This window comes from Urocitellus parryii, chromosome 2 (genome assembly GCF_045843805.1).
Source record: "Urocitellus parryii isolate mUroPar1 chromosome 2, mUroPar1.hap1, whole genome shotgun sequence".
Lineage (NCBI taxonomy): Eukaryota > Metazoa > Chordata > Mammalia > Rodentia > Sciuridae > Urocitellus > Urocitellus parryii.
This window is the reverse complement of record NC_135532.1, coordinates 113,866,115-113,881,775: the sequence shown is the minus strand read 5'-3', so window position 1 is coordinate 113,881,775 and position 15,661 is coordinate 113,866,115. Positions and strand designations below refer to the sequence as shown.

The 15,661-nt window shown below is 42.5% G+C and overlaps 2 protein-coding genes across 3 annotated transcripts in view; one reads left to right on the top strand and one right to left on the bottom strand.

Moving 5' to 3' along the window:
* The window catches only part of Veph1 (ventricular zone expressed PH domain containing 1), a 210,018-nt gene that overhangs the window by 150,196 nt on the left and 44,161 nt on the right, over positions 1 to 15,661 (bottom strand). The gene's annotated exons all lie outside the window — the stretch shown is intronic.
* On the top strand, positions 4,964 to 10,588 carry Ptx3 (pentraxin 3). The gene is made up of 3 exons (XM_026392928.2): positions 4,964 to 5,202; positions 5,593 to 5,955; positions 9,452 to 10,588. Exons 1-3 carry the CDS (start codon positions 5,073 to 5,075, stop codon positions 10,060 to 10,062), a joined length of 1,104 nt encoding a protein of 367 aa, XP_026248713.2. The 5' UTR covers positions 4,964 to 5,072; the 3' UTR covers positions 10,063 to 10,588.

The window sequence follows — 15,661 nt, the reverse complement described above, 5'->3', positions numbered from 1 at the left end:
GTCTTACCAAGTGGCCAGCATTGCTTTTCTGATCTGCAGCACTTCTTTGATATGCCAGGTTTTGCATACTTGCTGGGTCTGTTTCTGGGCTATTCTACCCCTCATCAATTCCACATTTTCTTAATTACAATAACCTTATAATAAATCATGATAGGGGAAATTTCCTCACCTTCTACTTCTTTAAATTCCTCTTGGATGACTTATATAAACATTTTAGCAACAGTTTATCAACTTCCTTAAAAAATAGGCTTGGATTCTTTTTCCATATTGAATATACAGACTGGTATAATTGACATCTTCATGACACTAAGTCTTCCCATTCAAGAATATGATTTATCTTTCCATCTGTGTAGATATTTTTTATGTCTTTCAAGAAAGGGCTGTAATATTGGCTCTGCCTTATGTATCTTTTATTAAATTGATGCCAAGGTATCCTACATATGTTGCTGCTACTATAAATGGAAGCTTTCTCCACCAAAGGATATTTTCAATTTATCTGCTAGTATTAAGAAAGCAATAGATTTTTTTGTATGTTGCTCTTCCATCTAGCAAAGCTTGCTCAATTCTTTTATTAATAATGTCTTTTAAGTCTTATGGGTTTTCTGCATGTGGGTAATCAACGCATGATGATTGATGAGAGGTTCTTTCTTTCCATCTTTATGTTCTTTCATCTCACGTCCTGATGTCCTATCTCACTGGCTGGAATCTCTTATTCTCCAGTGAGTAGAGCCACATCCCTGAGCATCCTTATGTTATTCCTGTTTTTAACAAATACCTTTCCAAGGAAACATACTTTTATAATTTACAGTCCTATTTGTATCTGTTTGTGTTGGTCTTTGTTATGGTTTGAATCTAAAATGTCCCCCAAAGGCCATGTACTAAAGGCTTGTTTGTCTGCCTGTGGTGGTACTGGGAGGTGACAGGAGCTTCAGGAGGTAGGGCCTGGTTGGAGAAGTAGGTCATAGGAGCATGTCCTTGAAGGGCATATCTTGTCCCTTTCCCCTTTCTCTATCTCTGCCTCCTCTCTGCCATGAGGTCAGCAGCTTTGCTCTACCACACCCTCCCCGCACTGAGGGCCCATAAGCAACAGTGCACAGTGGCCAAGGACCCAAACCTCTGAGTTTGTGAGCAGAAATAAATCTTTCCTCTACTGAGTTGATTTTTCTCAGGTATTATGTCCCATTGATGGGAACCTAACAATTTTGGTATTTTTATCTGTCTAAGTAAGTTCCTGTCTGTTTTCTAGTTTGATTTGAGGGTTGAATTTTAACAAATGCTTTTTCCCATCTGTTGACATGATCATATAATTCTTATTGAAGCAGCTAATGCAATAAACTCATAGATGGTCTAAGATTAAACATCTTGCAGTCTCAGAATAAACTCAACTTAGTGATGATGTATTTTATGCATACATTTCTGGATTTGTTGGATATTCTTTATTTAGTATCAATATCTATGTTTTTAAATGAGATCACCTCACTATCCCTCTATAATAATGTCCATTTTCTTTTTGGTATTATAATTATATTAATTATATCATAATTATTAAGGCTGGGGATATAACTCAGTTGATAGAGTGCTTGCCTCACATGCACAAGGCCCTGGGTTCAATCCCCATCACCAAAAAAAAAAAAAAAAAAAAAAGTACTAAGACATATGAGATGAATTTAGCACATTCCTGCACATTCTCTTATCAGAAGCACTTAGAATAAGATGGGGATTATGTGTCCCTTGCATATTTGGTAGAAATTGCTTATCAAACTGTCAGGCACTATATACTTTATTACAACAACTTCTAAATTATGTGGTTGAAGTTTCTGGGTCCAATAGCCACAGATGAATTCACCAATTCTGTTAACTTCTCCCTCCATGATCAGCGATTTGTTAATTTCTTTTATAATTCTGTCAATTTCTGGTACATATTTTCTGAAATGTTACTAGATACTTCCGAGGCATCTTCCTGATGAAGTGTTTTGTTAACATAATTTGATTTAATTATCCTTTGAGAAAACTATCCTTGTTTTCAATTGTGCCACTACCCTAGGTGTCTGTTTTTTTTTTTTTGTTTGTTATTGTTGTTAATATTTATTTTTTTTTAGTTATCGGCGGACACAACATCTTTGTATGTGGTGCTGAGGATCAAACCCGGGCCGAGCGTGCCAGGAGAGCACGCTACCGCTTGAGCCACATCCCAGCCCCTAGGTGTCTGTTTTAACTGATAGTAACACAGCTGTACTGGTGTTTTGAACAGTGTTGAGAGCCACAGCCGAAGGGGCCCCAGCAAACTTCCAGCTGCCAGCTGATTGGCTCCTCTGCAGTGATGCTCATTGGGCTGTTTCTCTGCCCTTTCAGACCATGGAGCTGCTCATTGGGGGACTTTTTGGCTCCGCCCACGTGACCCAGCCAATCAGCCTCAAGAGCAGGAGGAGTGTGGGGGGGTGTTTGAGAGGCTTGTGGAAAGCCAGTGGTGGCAGTTGGACTCTGAGGGAATTGCTGAAGAGCTCCTGTGGTGTAGAGTGTGTTCTAAAAATAAAGTTCATGTCCCGCTTGATACATGGCTCCTGAATTGTGCCCAGCCAGACTGCGGCAGAACAGCATTTGCCTCATAGGTTGCCTTCATTCCTTTCCCTTTTAATTTTTGTTTTAACTTTCAACATTTCTTTTATGTCTTAGATGTTGGTCTCTATTAGAAGTGACAGTGACATATAATTGAATTTTCAAAATATTCCGATCTGATGACCTTTGTCTCTTAAGGAAAAAAAATGTTTCATTTGTGGTGATTATCGTTCTATTTGGACTTGTTTTTAGCCACATCCTATTGTGCTTTTTGTGGATCTTGATTTTTCTGAGCCTTTCTTTCCTCTTATGTTCTATTAAATAGATCAAAGAGGATTGGGGTTGTTTTTGATTATCTCTATTCTTTGTATTTGGACATCTATTTCTTTTTGGGTTTGGAGGTTGTCCTAAAAATTACAAAAAACAGTCTTGAGCAGAGAAAAAAAATTAGCTTTTTAAAAAAATCATTCCCCTAAGCAAACATTGAAAGGATTTCAGAAACCAAACAGAAAATTAGTGTATTTTGGTTTATTTTCTTATTGTCTGTCTTCCAGGTCATTAATACTCTCTTTAGCTTTGACCAATTTGCCTTTTAATCCATTCCGCACACTTTAAAAATTTTCTATTAGTTTTTTTTTAATTTTAGAAGTTATATTTAATTATTAAGAAAACCTACCTAGTTTTTTACTTTTTTTTGGTACTAGGAATTGAACCCCAAGGGTCCTTAATCACAGAGCCACCTTCCCAGCCACTTTTTATATTTTATTTAGAGACAGGGTCTTGCTAAATTGCTTAGGGCCTCACTAAATTGTTGAAGGTGGCTTTGAACTTGGGATCCTCCTGCCTCAGCCTCTGGATCTGCTGGGATCACAGGTATGCATCAATCAGTGTGACAATATCTTATTCCTTCTCATAGTCCTACTTCCTTCTTTTAGTTCTTAAATAATTTTAAAATTATTTTCTAGTTTTGAGCTGAGATTTTAATTAAATGAAGTTATTAGGAGGGGTGTTTTACTGTTTTGGCTCTATTGATTTCTCAGTTACGGTGGATCATTCCCCCCCATGTTGAAATATCCATGATTGTGCATCATTTTTTACTGTGGCAGATGGTATGCCTCTGCGATCCAAACATTTGAGGCTCAAAGTCATCAACCCTTAGGTGTCTTGTAGGGTTCAGTGGAAGAGAGCCACACTTGATTCCTATTTTCTCACGCTTGGGCAGAGTGCAGTTTTACCCTTGAAGTCTAATCTGTAGACTTCTGGGGGTCCTGGTCCTAGGAAGGTCTCACATATAACAACTCATCCTCTGCCCAAGCTCTGTTCCCACATAGTCATCTATACTTGCTTCTGGCTGATGACCCATCCTCCTTGACCCTGCCCCTGCCCTTCTGGTACTGGATAGTTTTCTTACTTTATTGAACACTTTACCATTGAGCTACATCCTCAGCTGCTGCCCCCCTCTCTTTGAGATAGGTTCTTACTAAATTGCCCAGGCTGACCTTGATCCTTCTGCCTCAGCCTCCTGAGTCCCTGGGATTACAGACGTGTAGTGTAACACCCATCTGGCTTTGGAACCCATCTAAATGTTTTAAGTTTTTATTAATATTATTATAATGTAAACACATTTCTAGATTTTTAAAATTTGTTGCTAGATGTTTTTACAGGAGGCTTTTCAGTTGACATAGTTCTCCATATTTTGTCAGAAGAAGTTACTAAATTTACTTTTATCATATGATCCTTTCCTCTAAGCCTCACAGAATAACATAACGTCCATGTAATACTAGGTTATGAAAAGAAACACGCCTAAAGCCATTTTATACCCTCTCCCCCAGCTCCTTTCCATTTTAGGCTTACCCATTTGTACTGTGCCTGCTATCTAAAATGTGTTTGTAAAAGTATAGATGCAACTCCTAAAGGATTAAAGACAAGATAACTCAGAAGCAACTTGGCTTCTAGAGTCAGAGAAATTCTTTGTGTTGGTTTATCTTGGAATCAGAGAGCCATTTTCATAGCGGAAAAGTGTCCAAAGGACAAGTGAAAAAAAAAAAAAGTTTTCTGTAAATGGTTGTGAAATAATAAAAACTCACACCAAATGCCGAAATGATTATTTGCATTCACACCTCCATTCCCGCTGAGTTACGTCTCTCCCCCGCCCCCTCATCCCTAGCGCTAACAATTCAAGTTACAACAGCGAATCCTCAGGGGGACTGTCAAGCCCGGTTTCTCGCTTCTTTCCCCTCTGACCCTCCTCCTATTAATCTGACTGCAGTGTAAACTTTGTGGCTTAATATTGCGCAACTTCCACGTCCCCCTCGCCCTCCCATCCAGCCCCCTCCCCCAAATCCAGGGGAACTCCGGTGCGGTGCGGTGCCACCGGCATTACTCATCCCCATTCAGGCTTCGCCGGGTTTATTAAGCTCTGGCTCAGCCTCTCCCTCTCACTCCCCGCTCTCCCTCACCGGAGCCCCTGCCTGCTCCCCTCCCGCCAGCCAGGGAAGAACTGGTCTCCTCCCGCAATGCATCTCCCTGTGGTTCTGCTTTGCGCCGTCTGCGCTGCAGCGTTGGCCGAGAACTCGGATGATTATGATCTCATGTATGTGAACATGGACAACGAAATATTCAACGGACTCCATCCCACTGAGGACCGTAAGTTCCTTTCAACTTTCTTTGGTCTAAATAAGGTACATGTACTTTGTAGCTAAGGGAACAAGCTAAAGATGATTGTTTGCTTTTGCAAAAGGGAGAGATACTTGAGGAAGGCGGGAGGTTTCGAAAGTTTTTTCTGCAGCAGATACATCGTGAGTTGGACATTTGGCTAACTCTAGCTGCAAAAACGGCAATTTCCTAGAGTTCAACCTAAACTCTCTGGGACTAGTTTCCTTCATTTTTGAGATATTTACGTGCTGTTTTACGGCCCTTAAAAGGAAGCGGGGTGCTGGGTGGGACCAGGATGTGCCCGGGGACCACCTAGGGAGGTCGGCTTTCGCCGAGCACTCCCAACGGAGACCTGGCGGTAACCTGTGTATCCCGCTCTAGCCACGCCGTGCGACTGCAGCCGGGAGCATTCGGAGTGGGACAAGCTGTTCATCATGCTGGAGAACTCGCAGATGCGCGAGGGCATGCTGCTGCAGGCCACCGACGACTTGCTGCGCGGCGAGCTGCAGAGGCTGCGCACGGAGCTGAGCCGGCTGGCAGGAGGCCTGGCGCGGCCGTGTCCCGCGGAGGCCCGGTTGGAGGGCGCGCTGGATGAGCTGCTACGGGCGAGCCGCGATGCGGGCCGCAGGCTGGCGCGCCTGGAGGGCGCAGAGGCGCCTGGCGCGCTGCTGGAGGAGCTGCGGCGGACGCAGGCCGAGCTGCGCGCCCTGCAGGGTTGGGCGGCCGGGCGCTGGCTGCCGGCAGGTAAGCATGGCGCGGGTAAGAACGCGGCTCCTCTGCAGCAGAAACGCCACGGAGCTCTGCTGCTGCAAGCCGGGCCACGGGCACCGAGCGGCACGCGAGGCGGAGCTTGCCCTTAGAATCATCCCCAGCCTGGGCAGCCCAGAGGAAGGCTGGGGCTTGGCCATCAGTCAAAGGCCGCTGACACCCTATCCCGCCAGGCGCGGCAGGGGCTCCCTTGGCCGGTTGTGACCGTGACCCGCGCGACTCAGCTTCCCTCCGTTAGGGATTTCCACGTCTTCTAATTTTGTCCTGCTCAGCTCTCTGCTGGAGCTCTGGTTTCCCGCGCTATTTCAGGGGTCCCGCCGGCTCCTCCTCCGGGCCTATTCCCAGCCGGAGACTTGGCAGAATATGATCTCCCAAAGGTTCAGCAGTTCCCTAGGGCTCCTCCTCCCCCGCCAGCGCTCAGGGTCTGTGGAATTGGTTGGACGGTGGAAGAAGGAGGGCGTGGGAGACCTGCCAGAGTTAGGTGCAGGCGGTCCTGCCTGACCCAAAGGATCAGGGCCGCGAAGAAAGACAGTCCCTACTAGGTGCAGCCTGTGGGAACAGACCCCGTGACATCCATGAACCTCCCAACAGAGAGACAATGCGTTTTGAAGTTGGTCAAAGAAAGAGGAAAAAAAAGACTTGGAGCTAAGTAACACTCTTTCTTAGTCAAAATTTCTAAGAAATGGTGATGTAGTAATCATTTGGGGTTGTTTCAGAAAATTCGTGTCATGTCAGAAAAATATCAAATTTTTTATAAGACTCTCCAGAAACAAAAACAATCAAACAATGCCATCCTTCCCATCATTTCCAATAAAACAACTTCTACCAGAAAAGGCAAGGAGTCATAGCATGTGTGAGAGCGTGGTTCCTTTAAACTCTTGGAAACCATGCCATAATGTGGATCTTTGCCAAGTAACAGAGGACTGTTTAGCAGTACAGGGCATATTTTCTTAAATATTAAATAGGGCTTCAGAGGAGACAAAACATAGAGTTGAATATAAAATACAGCCTTCATGTGAGAGGAGACAAATGATAATTTCTCTATGTTAATGCATGAAATTTCTGTGCTTTGCAAACCACTTAAAGCCAGTGTACACAAAATGTACCCAAAAAACAGAAGAGTTGCCTAATTTTCTTTTTCACTTTTGCATATTAGTTACAGCAGAAGAGGGATATATTTATGAATTCTAAATGTCAATTCTTACTACATTCAATAATACTTTTACCCAAAAGCTTTAATTTGTCCTCTGGTCTCCTGCCAGTTCAGATCCTAAGGGATTCCTAATCTTTCTGTTGTCAGCTTTCTAAGAAGCTGGTTTTAATTTTGTTTGGTCTTTGTTAATATAATTAGGAAAACATCTTAGTTAAAAGCCATTTCATGAGAGAGTTTCTGACATTTTAAAGAGGCATAAAGAACCTCAGTCACTGGCCCCTAAAGGAAGCCCCCCCCCCCAAAAAAAAAAAAGCCAACACATAGCTCCACTCTATGAAGGCATATAGCAGCGCAGCCTAGAGAGAAGCAGGGTCTCCCAGACACAGCCAGGAATGCTCTGGAATGCGATCCTGACCGCCTGGGCTTATTTAAACAGGAAGTCAGTTAATTAGATTGCAGTAGGCACTCTCTTGAACACCACTTGACTAAAATTTAACAGACCAGAATATCTCCCATGCCCTAGAATAGGGTAATCTTTTGTTCTATGAACTTTATTTTTTAATTAATGCCTGCATCTAGAAAAAATTCAGACTTAGTAATTTCATTTTAAAAATTAATTTTTAAAACCTTGGCATTAACTTTTTCAGGGAACAGATTGCATTTTCCAGAGTACCAGAATCAGTTTTGTGCATTAATATTGTAGTTACTTTTATATGATTTCCTGAACTTCAAGCTTTCTTTTGACAATCACAAAAAGTTTAAGTCCACATGTGCTTAATCTTTTCAGGACAAAGCCAGCTCACAGCCATTTGTAGGAGCTGAACACAGTTTACAACCCCTTGCCATGGGTGTTTGGTTCCTGAAAGTTCTTCCTACTCACCAGTTAGTGTTGAAATGTTCTGGGAGTCTACTTTCAAAACCATCTTAGAGCACACCTTTAGCTTGTTATAAAGTGAATGTCTGGCTCTAATTTAGTTTTTTAAAAATTCTTTGTCACACAGAGAGCCCACCTGTTAAAGTTTCAATATCATAATTTCCAAAAGACCCTGGAAGGTCTTCCCTGTAGCATCCCTAGCTCCCGGATGCTCCTGTGGCCTTGAGAAGGACAGAGGTGGGAGTTCATGAACTCTCACCCCAAGTTTGAAAGTCCTCTCCTCAGAAGTCTTCCTTAGCAGAAATATGTTCTCAAACCAGGACCCTTGGAAGAATTAATTCCTCTTAAGCTTTTCTATTACCACTCAACTAATATTTATAAGGATGTGAACAAAGTAGGAATTTGTAAGCATGTCCTTGGACTACCCAGTTCTTCTTGAGTGCTGTCTACTTGTGGCTTACAGACTTGGGAAATAGAGAGGCTTTTTATAGATAACAGTGAGGCCTGGGGAGATGATGGGACTCATCAAAAGCTGCATAGTACTCATGAGCAGCAAAATAAATTGAATTCCAGCTTCCTAGTCCAAACCAAAGATTTTATTATTTGGAAGCAGTATGTTTAAGGTGTGGCTTCTCTAACCAGACTGCCTAAGTTAAAATTCCAGTTTTAAAACGTATCAGCTATGGAAGCACAGACAAGTTCTTTTTGTCTCCTTTTCTCATCTGTAAAATGGGAATAAAAAGTCTATTTTTTAGGGTTGGTGTGAGGAAGGATTAAAATAACATACCAATGGATTAGCACAGTATCTGGCACCCAGAATGAATACTGATTAGTCATCATTATTATACATTGTTGCCTTTCAAAGATTAGTTTTCTGAAAACTTTTAAAAGTTCACAACTTCAAACATCTGAGAACATGTGGTATATTGAAATGTATTCTCCAATAACATCATTGTGCTACAATTTTGTTGGAAAAGACGTGGAGAACAGCCACGTATAATGAGGCAGATTCACTGGGTTTCACGAGTTTATTATTTTAGGAGGCTAGAGAAGTCAAGAATAGGAAAGTCAGTTGAGCTCTGAACCCCTGGGAATTATAGGCGCATTGTCTGAACTTGGCTCATGGTGATTTAACAGTAAAAAAAAAAAAAAAAAAATTAAGTGGGAGGGGAGATCGATATTACTGGATCGATATTACTGGGTTTGGACTGGGTGGCCTATCCGGTGTTCACTTCTCTATCCAGATGCTTCATTGAGTAAGACAGATGACTTTCTTTTCATTTTCTTTTCTCTACAGCGATTAGACTGGAGGCCCCTTAAGTGATAATGTAACCCTGCATATAGTTGTCAATTATAGTTATTAACGTGCCTGTGTTAAAATAACTAAATGCAGCCTAGTTCTGAGGTTTGTTTTTTTTCCTATTCCTAACTTCTTGCTGCTCTAGGCTGTGAAACGGCGCTTTTATTCCCCATGCGTTCCAAGAAGATCTTTGGAAGCGTGCACCCCGTGAGACCCATGACGCTCGAGTCCCTCAGTGTGTGCATCTGGGTCAAAGCCACAGAGGTACTGAACAAGACCGTGCTGTTCTCCTACGGCACCAAGAGGAGTCCCTACGAGATCCAACTGTACCTCAGCCCTGGGTCCACAGCGTTTGTGGTGGGCGGAGAGGCGAACACGCTGGTGGCCGACACCGCCGTCTCCCCGGGCAGGTGGACCCACCTGTGTGGCACCTGGACTTCCGCAGACGGGCGCGCGTCACTGTGGGTGGACAGCGAGCTGGTGGCAGCCGCGGCGGGGAAGGCCAGGGGCCACGTGGTCCCCGAGGGCGGCGTGATGCAGCTGGGCCAGGAGAAGAACGGCTGCTGTGCCGGCGGCTTCGACGAGGCCCGGGCCTTGGCGGGCAGAGTGACGGCCTTGAACGTGTGGGACCGCGCGCTGCGCCCGGAGGAGGTGGCCCAGGCCGCGGGTCCCGAGTCCTGCAGCCGCCGGGGCAACGTGGTCGGGTGGGGCGTCACCGAGGTCCAGCCGCATGGAGGGGCGCAGTACGTCTCCTAGGCCTGGCGCAGGCGCTGGAGCCAAGGTCATCCTGGCTGACACGCCGCCAGCCTCCAGAAGGCTCCGAAGCTTGGTGCACAACGAGAACACTTGAGACCCACGACTGCCAGAGTCATTTTGGGCCTGTATTTACCTTGGCACAATCCAGAGTAAACAGCGGAAGGGAGGCACTGGAGAAGGCTTCGGGGTACTGTTACCAGACTCGGTGCCGTGCGGTTTCAGATTAATGCGGTGTCGCTGTCAGATAAACTCCAAATAATTGAAAAGAACTGTGTATGCTGAACAGAGGGACGACTGTTCTGCTTTGCTTTGGTTAATTTATTTTTGGCCAGAGACGAATTTTGCATTGGAAGAGTTACAAAACAGGATTTGTTGTCCACTGCTCATTCTTCTTGGTATGTACTTTTGCTACAGAAAATTACGATAAAAACGTATTTATACCACAAAGTGACTTAACGAATACGAATGTAGTTTATGTGTTATGGTCAACATCCCTTTTTCAAGAGGATAGTTGTGTAAATTATATTGTAAAATGGTTTGTATTAATTTTATTTTTGTAAAGCTCTGCTGTAAATAAAATGTTTTGTAAAACTAGCTTCTGGCATCTGATTCTAAGTGTGAGGCAGGCTTTGAAGAACCTCACTTTTCCCTTTTCATCTAAAGTAGGCAATTAGTTTTCAGAGACTAACTGATTATGTAAATAGCAATTATTAATTAATTTGGGTTTCCCCTAAATCCTAAGTAAGAGACAGGATCTTGGCTAAGTCAAGGTCCTCATCTTGCTGGAGGTTAGTTTTCTCCCCTGAGAAGTCAAGGAATTGAGGAAACATGATCTCAAGTTCTCTTCCAATTTGATGAATCCATGAGCATATACAATTTTCCCACTGTTTAAACACAAAACAAACATGCATTATCTGAGTTCCCCAGAGACAGCGTGGTACCTGCAAGCTGTGGTCACTGGGGAGAACTAGAAATCTGGGAACCAAGCAATAACTCCAGCACCCAAGGGAGAGGTTGGCCGAACCTGGTCCCGTCCAGGGGCACTGGTATCTTCCTGTGGACCCATGTAGGGACTGGTGTTAAAAAGCTGCTCATGAAGTAGGTGAACCACAGGCCTGAAGTGTCCTTCTAAAGATGGGGCTGGAACAGATGCAGATCATTTCCTGCATGTAGATTTGCAAATAAGGCCAGAGGTAATTTTATAACTAGCTGAGTGTCCTCTGACAAGTTACCTATCTCTCTTGGACCTTCTCAGGAAAGGGGGCTGGGGTTGGACTCTTTGTGCCTTTAGGCAATGAAACTCCCTCAAATCTAATTATTTTTGAGGATGTTCATGATATCATTACAGTTTCATTTCGCTCTTGAGACTCACAAAACCAAGCTGATGAGTCTCTAAGAAAATTACTTGCAGTTATGAGCTGAGAGGCCAGTCTCAGACCCTGGGAAATCACATCATTGACATAGGCCCCGCCACTTGAGGCCCTGTCTTGCTATTGTCTGTATGACCTGAGCTCTCAGCCGGGAGAATCAAACCCACCCAGACTCAGGCAGAGTTGGGCTCCACTGCAACTCCCTTACACATTTCCTCCTGGATTAGACAGACCTGTTTGTTAAGAGACCCTAGTTGATGTGGACCAGACAAATGTGCACTCGTAGGCTAACAAAAGTAAAAGCAAGGGCCTTTTAATTTATTATAGTAACTGTATGTTTGGGGCAAAGAAGAAAATAAAGTAATCCTTGAGTCATAAAAACAGAAACTGCTAAAGCATCGAGTCTGGAAATACGCGCCCAGGACTTCTCATTGTTCTCTGATACCCAATTTACCTCTTTTCCTAAGTAATAGAATTCTAGTTTTAGTGGCACATATGGCCACTAAAGTCAAGTCAACATTTTCCAGCATTACCTGTAGCTGGATATGGTTCCATGTCTAAGTTCTGACTATTTTTGAAATGCTACATATGATTTCCTTCTTCTTTCTTCTGTCTGATTGGAATGTAGTAATGATGGCTGGAATTTCAGTAACCATTTCCGACCACGAGCCTTCATAGAACAATACAGAAGCCTGGGTTTCTCATGATCATGAAGCCAGCTAGCCTGTCCTGGGCTATCTGCCCCTGACTTATTTACATAAGAGAAAAACACACTTTTATCTTCTTAATCCATTTAGTATATTACCAGATCTAATCCTGATCAGTAACTTTTTAAATTAAAAAAGACCATGCATCTTAATCTCTCTGTAATATCCATAGCCTACACTCAAAAGATACATTGTAATTTTCAGGAAGTTGGATACAGGACTTTTATTTTCTTAACTACTAGCACTAAATGAATTTAGAATTCAGAGGTATCAGCAAAAGGAAGAAGTAAAGAATTTTGTAAACCTGAGAAAAAATATCTAAAAAGAAATATCAGCTCACTAGCTTAGTTTATACACTGGCACACGATTTCATTCCTGGTTAGTTACTGGAGCCATCGCCCTATCATAGCATAGTAAAATAATTCTTCAGGACCAGACTATTAGGAAGAAAAAAAATGTGTAGCAGGTAATACATCATACATGTAAAGCATCACTTGTGTGGAGTAGGGGGACCAACTGTCCTGGTATTCCTGTGGCAGTTCCAGCTTTATCAAAGTCCCCATGTCCCATGAATCTCTGAGTCCCTGGGAAACTGGGATACCAGTCACTAGCACATATGTAGGTGTGTCTAGTGAAACAACTCTTTTTTTTTTTTTAAAGAGAGAGAGTGAGAGAGAGAGAGAGAGAGAGAGAGAGTGAGAGAGAGAGAATTTTAATATTTATTTTTTTTTAGTTATCGGCGGACACGACATCTTTGTTTGTATGTGGTGCTGAGGATGGAACCCAGGCCGCACGCATGCCAGGCGAGCGCACTACCACTTGAGCCACATCCTCAGCCCCGTGAAACAACTCTTTAACAGAGATAATATGTGAATAAAACAGTTGATGTGTGTTCTTTGTCTATACATTGGCTTTTAAGTATTAATTCTTCTGAGATATGTTCAGGACACTAGACAACTAAGCATATATCATACAATTTTAGAGCTTGCTATTTATAACTTGCCCTTAATTGACTTGAATTCAATAAAGAATTAGAATTATAAAAATAAATTATAATTGATTTCTATTTCATTTCTTGTGAAATCTAACATTAGTAGCTCATCTTTTGAGAAGGTTACTAAGGCCAATGTTCCTAGAATTTGTTTTGTAGATGATTCTCAGAACATTCTTTCATCTTCTCTTTCAGTGCTCAAAGAAAGAACACTCCTAAAGTTAAGTCTTAGTTACTTTAAATATGTATGTCCATGTATTTCTGGATTCCATGAACATGGAAATTCATATGACTGACTTTTGCATTCAGTTTGATCAATCTGGAGTGTAGAAAAAAAACATGGTAGCTTTTGGGTCAGAAATCCAACATCCAAACCTGGCACCATTACCTATTAACTTATTAAATACAAGACATAGGGCATGTTGATGATTCTTTTTGAGTCTCAAGTTGGTCAAGAAATTAGAGATAACAAAACTTGCCTACCATGATGAAGAGTTTTCAAGGATATATTGTACAAAAAGGGATCCCTTGAACTGCCATGTTTTGTCCAGCTCCACCATGTGGACTAAACCAATCAAGGGATCTGCTTTTGAAAATGTCTTTCTGACTACTTGTTTTTTGTTCTTCACTAATTATTCTAGACTTTAACTTCTTAGGTGGCTTACACCCTCTTGGTCAGGAAGAACACCCGAGACGCTGGCCATCTCCCCATATCTCTCCTCTCTGAAAGATGAAATAATATTTGAAATGAAATCTATATCTTAAAAATGTTTTTTTTTCTTTTTAAAAATTAGTGCTTTGTAGATATACATGAAGGTGAAATTCATTGTGGTGTATTCATTTATGCTATGCACATAAATGAATACACCACAGTATATTCTCCTCTCTTTGAAACTGTGAACTAAAACCAAGTTTCCCTCCTTGAAGTTGTTTTTATCAGGTCTTTTGGTCACATAAAAACTTACTAAAGTAGAAACTGGTACCAGGAGTACAGCTGTTGCTGTGACTAACCTGACCAAGTGGTTCAGAAGCTGGGGCAGGAATTTTGAAAAGGTTAAATATGCAAGCTGGAAAAGCTATAGAGTGTTGTACATTTTGCTTAACTGGTGATTCAGATGGGAGCTTATAATACCAGAATGCCGACAAGACTGTGGACAGTAGACTGGGATCACCAGGTTTCAGAGGAGAAGCAGCACACTATTGGAAACTGGACAAGAGGCAATTCATGTTACATTCTGGCAATGTTCTCCACATTATGCCCATGTCTGGAGACATTCTGTAAGCTGAATTTAAAGACAATGGCCTAATTAATCTGGTTGGAGGAAATTTCTAGACAGCACAGCATTAAGGGTGTGGCATTATTATTGCTCATGGTTTTCAGCCAAGTTTACCATAATAATCAGAAGCAGAAAGCAGAACGATTCTAAAAACTTGCAATTTTTCTAGAAAAGTGTGAGTGCAGCTGGGGCTAAGACAGTTGTGGTTGTTAAAGGGAGTATATCCACTAAAGAGATGCTAAGTACTTTACTCAGAAACAACAGGAAAGATGGCTTAAGAGCATCTCAGGAGTTGGCAAGATGGCACCTATCTCAGTTAAAGGTTGTAAAAGTAAAAATTTCTTTGAGAAGAGACTCTGCTTGCACAGGGAGACCCTTGGAAGTTGTTTCACCACACTTAGCCACCCAGGCACCCAGAGGCCACTCCAGCCATGGTCCCAGGAGGCTGGACTATTTCTTGAGAGGGTAGCAGAGCTTGGGATTAACTGTGTAGTGTTGGTTCTGCAGAAATGCAGGTGGCTAGACTTAGGGGGTCATGGAGGCTTCCAGTGAGATTTCAAAAGAAGGCCTGGGAACCCAGGCAGGGGGCATCAGGGTTTGAATCCTTGCAGGCAGCCCCTGAAAGGGTGATGCATGAAGATATGAGAAGGAAGCCAAAGCTGCAGTGAAGACCTTCAAGTTTAAGAGATGCCAGAAATGTCTACCTAGAAAAGCTACAGGAATTAAACAGAGACAAGTGGATTCCTGCAGTTTCCCATTAGATGCTCTTCCACATTAGATGTTCTCTTTAAGCTTCTATCAACATACATGGGACATAATAAACGGGAAGTCAATTTGCTGTCTCCATTTTCCTAAAGCAACTCACCAATCAGTGGTTTGGATTTTGTTTCATACAGAAAGCAGAGCGGCCATGGGGGCTATAACCAGCAAGGTCATGGAGCAGAGCTGCACAAGCCCTTTGAAGAAAATATCATAATGCCATGTGCCCCAGATGCTGGACATGGAGCTACAGGACTCATTTGCCCAGCTGGATTTTGGTCTTACTCGGTTCCTATCACTTCTTTCTATGCCCCTCTGTTCCCCTCTGTGCCGTTTACTCTGTGCCATTATATATTGGACATGCAATTTTGTTTTGATCTTCATGGCAATTCAGAGCTAAGAGTTTACCTTGAGTCTCAGATGAGATTTTGGAATTGGATTTTTGACAATGCTGTAACTGTTAAGATTATGGGGGATTTTGGAAATGAACTAAAT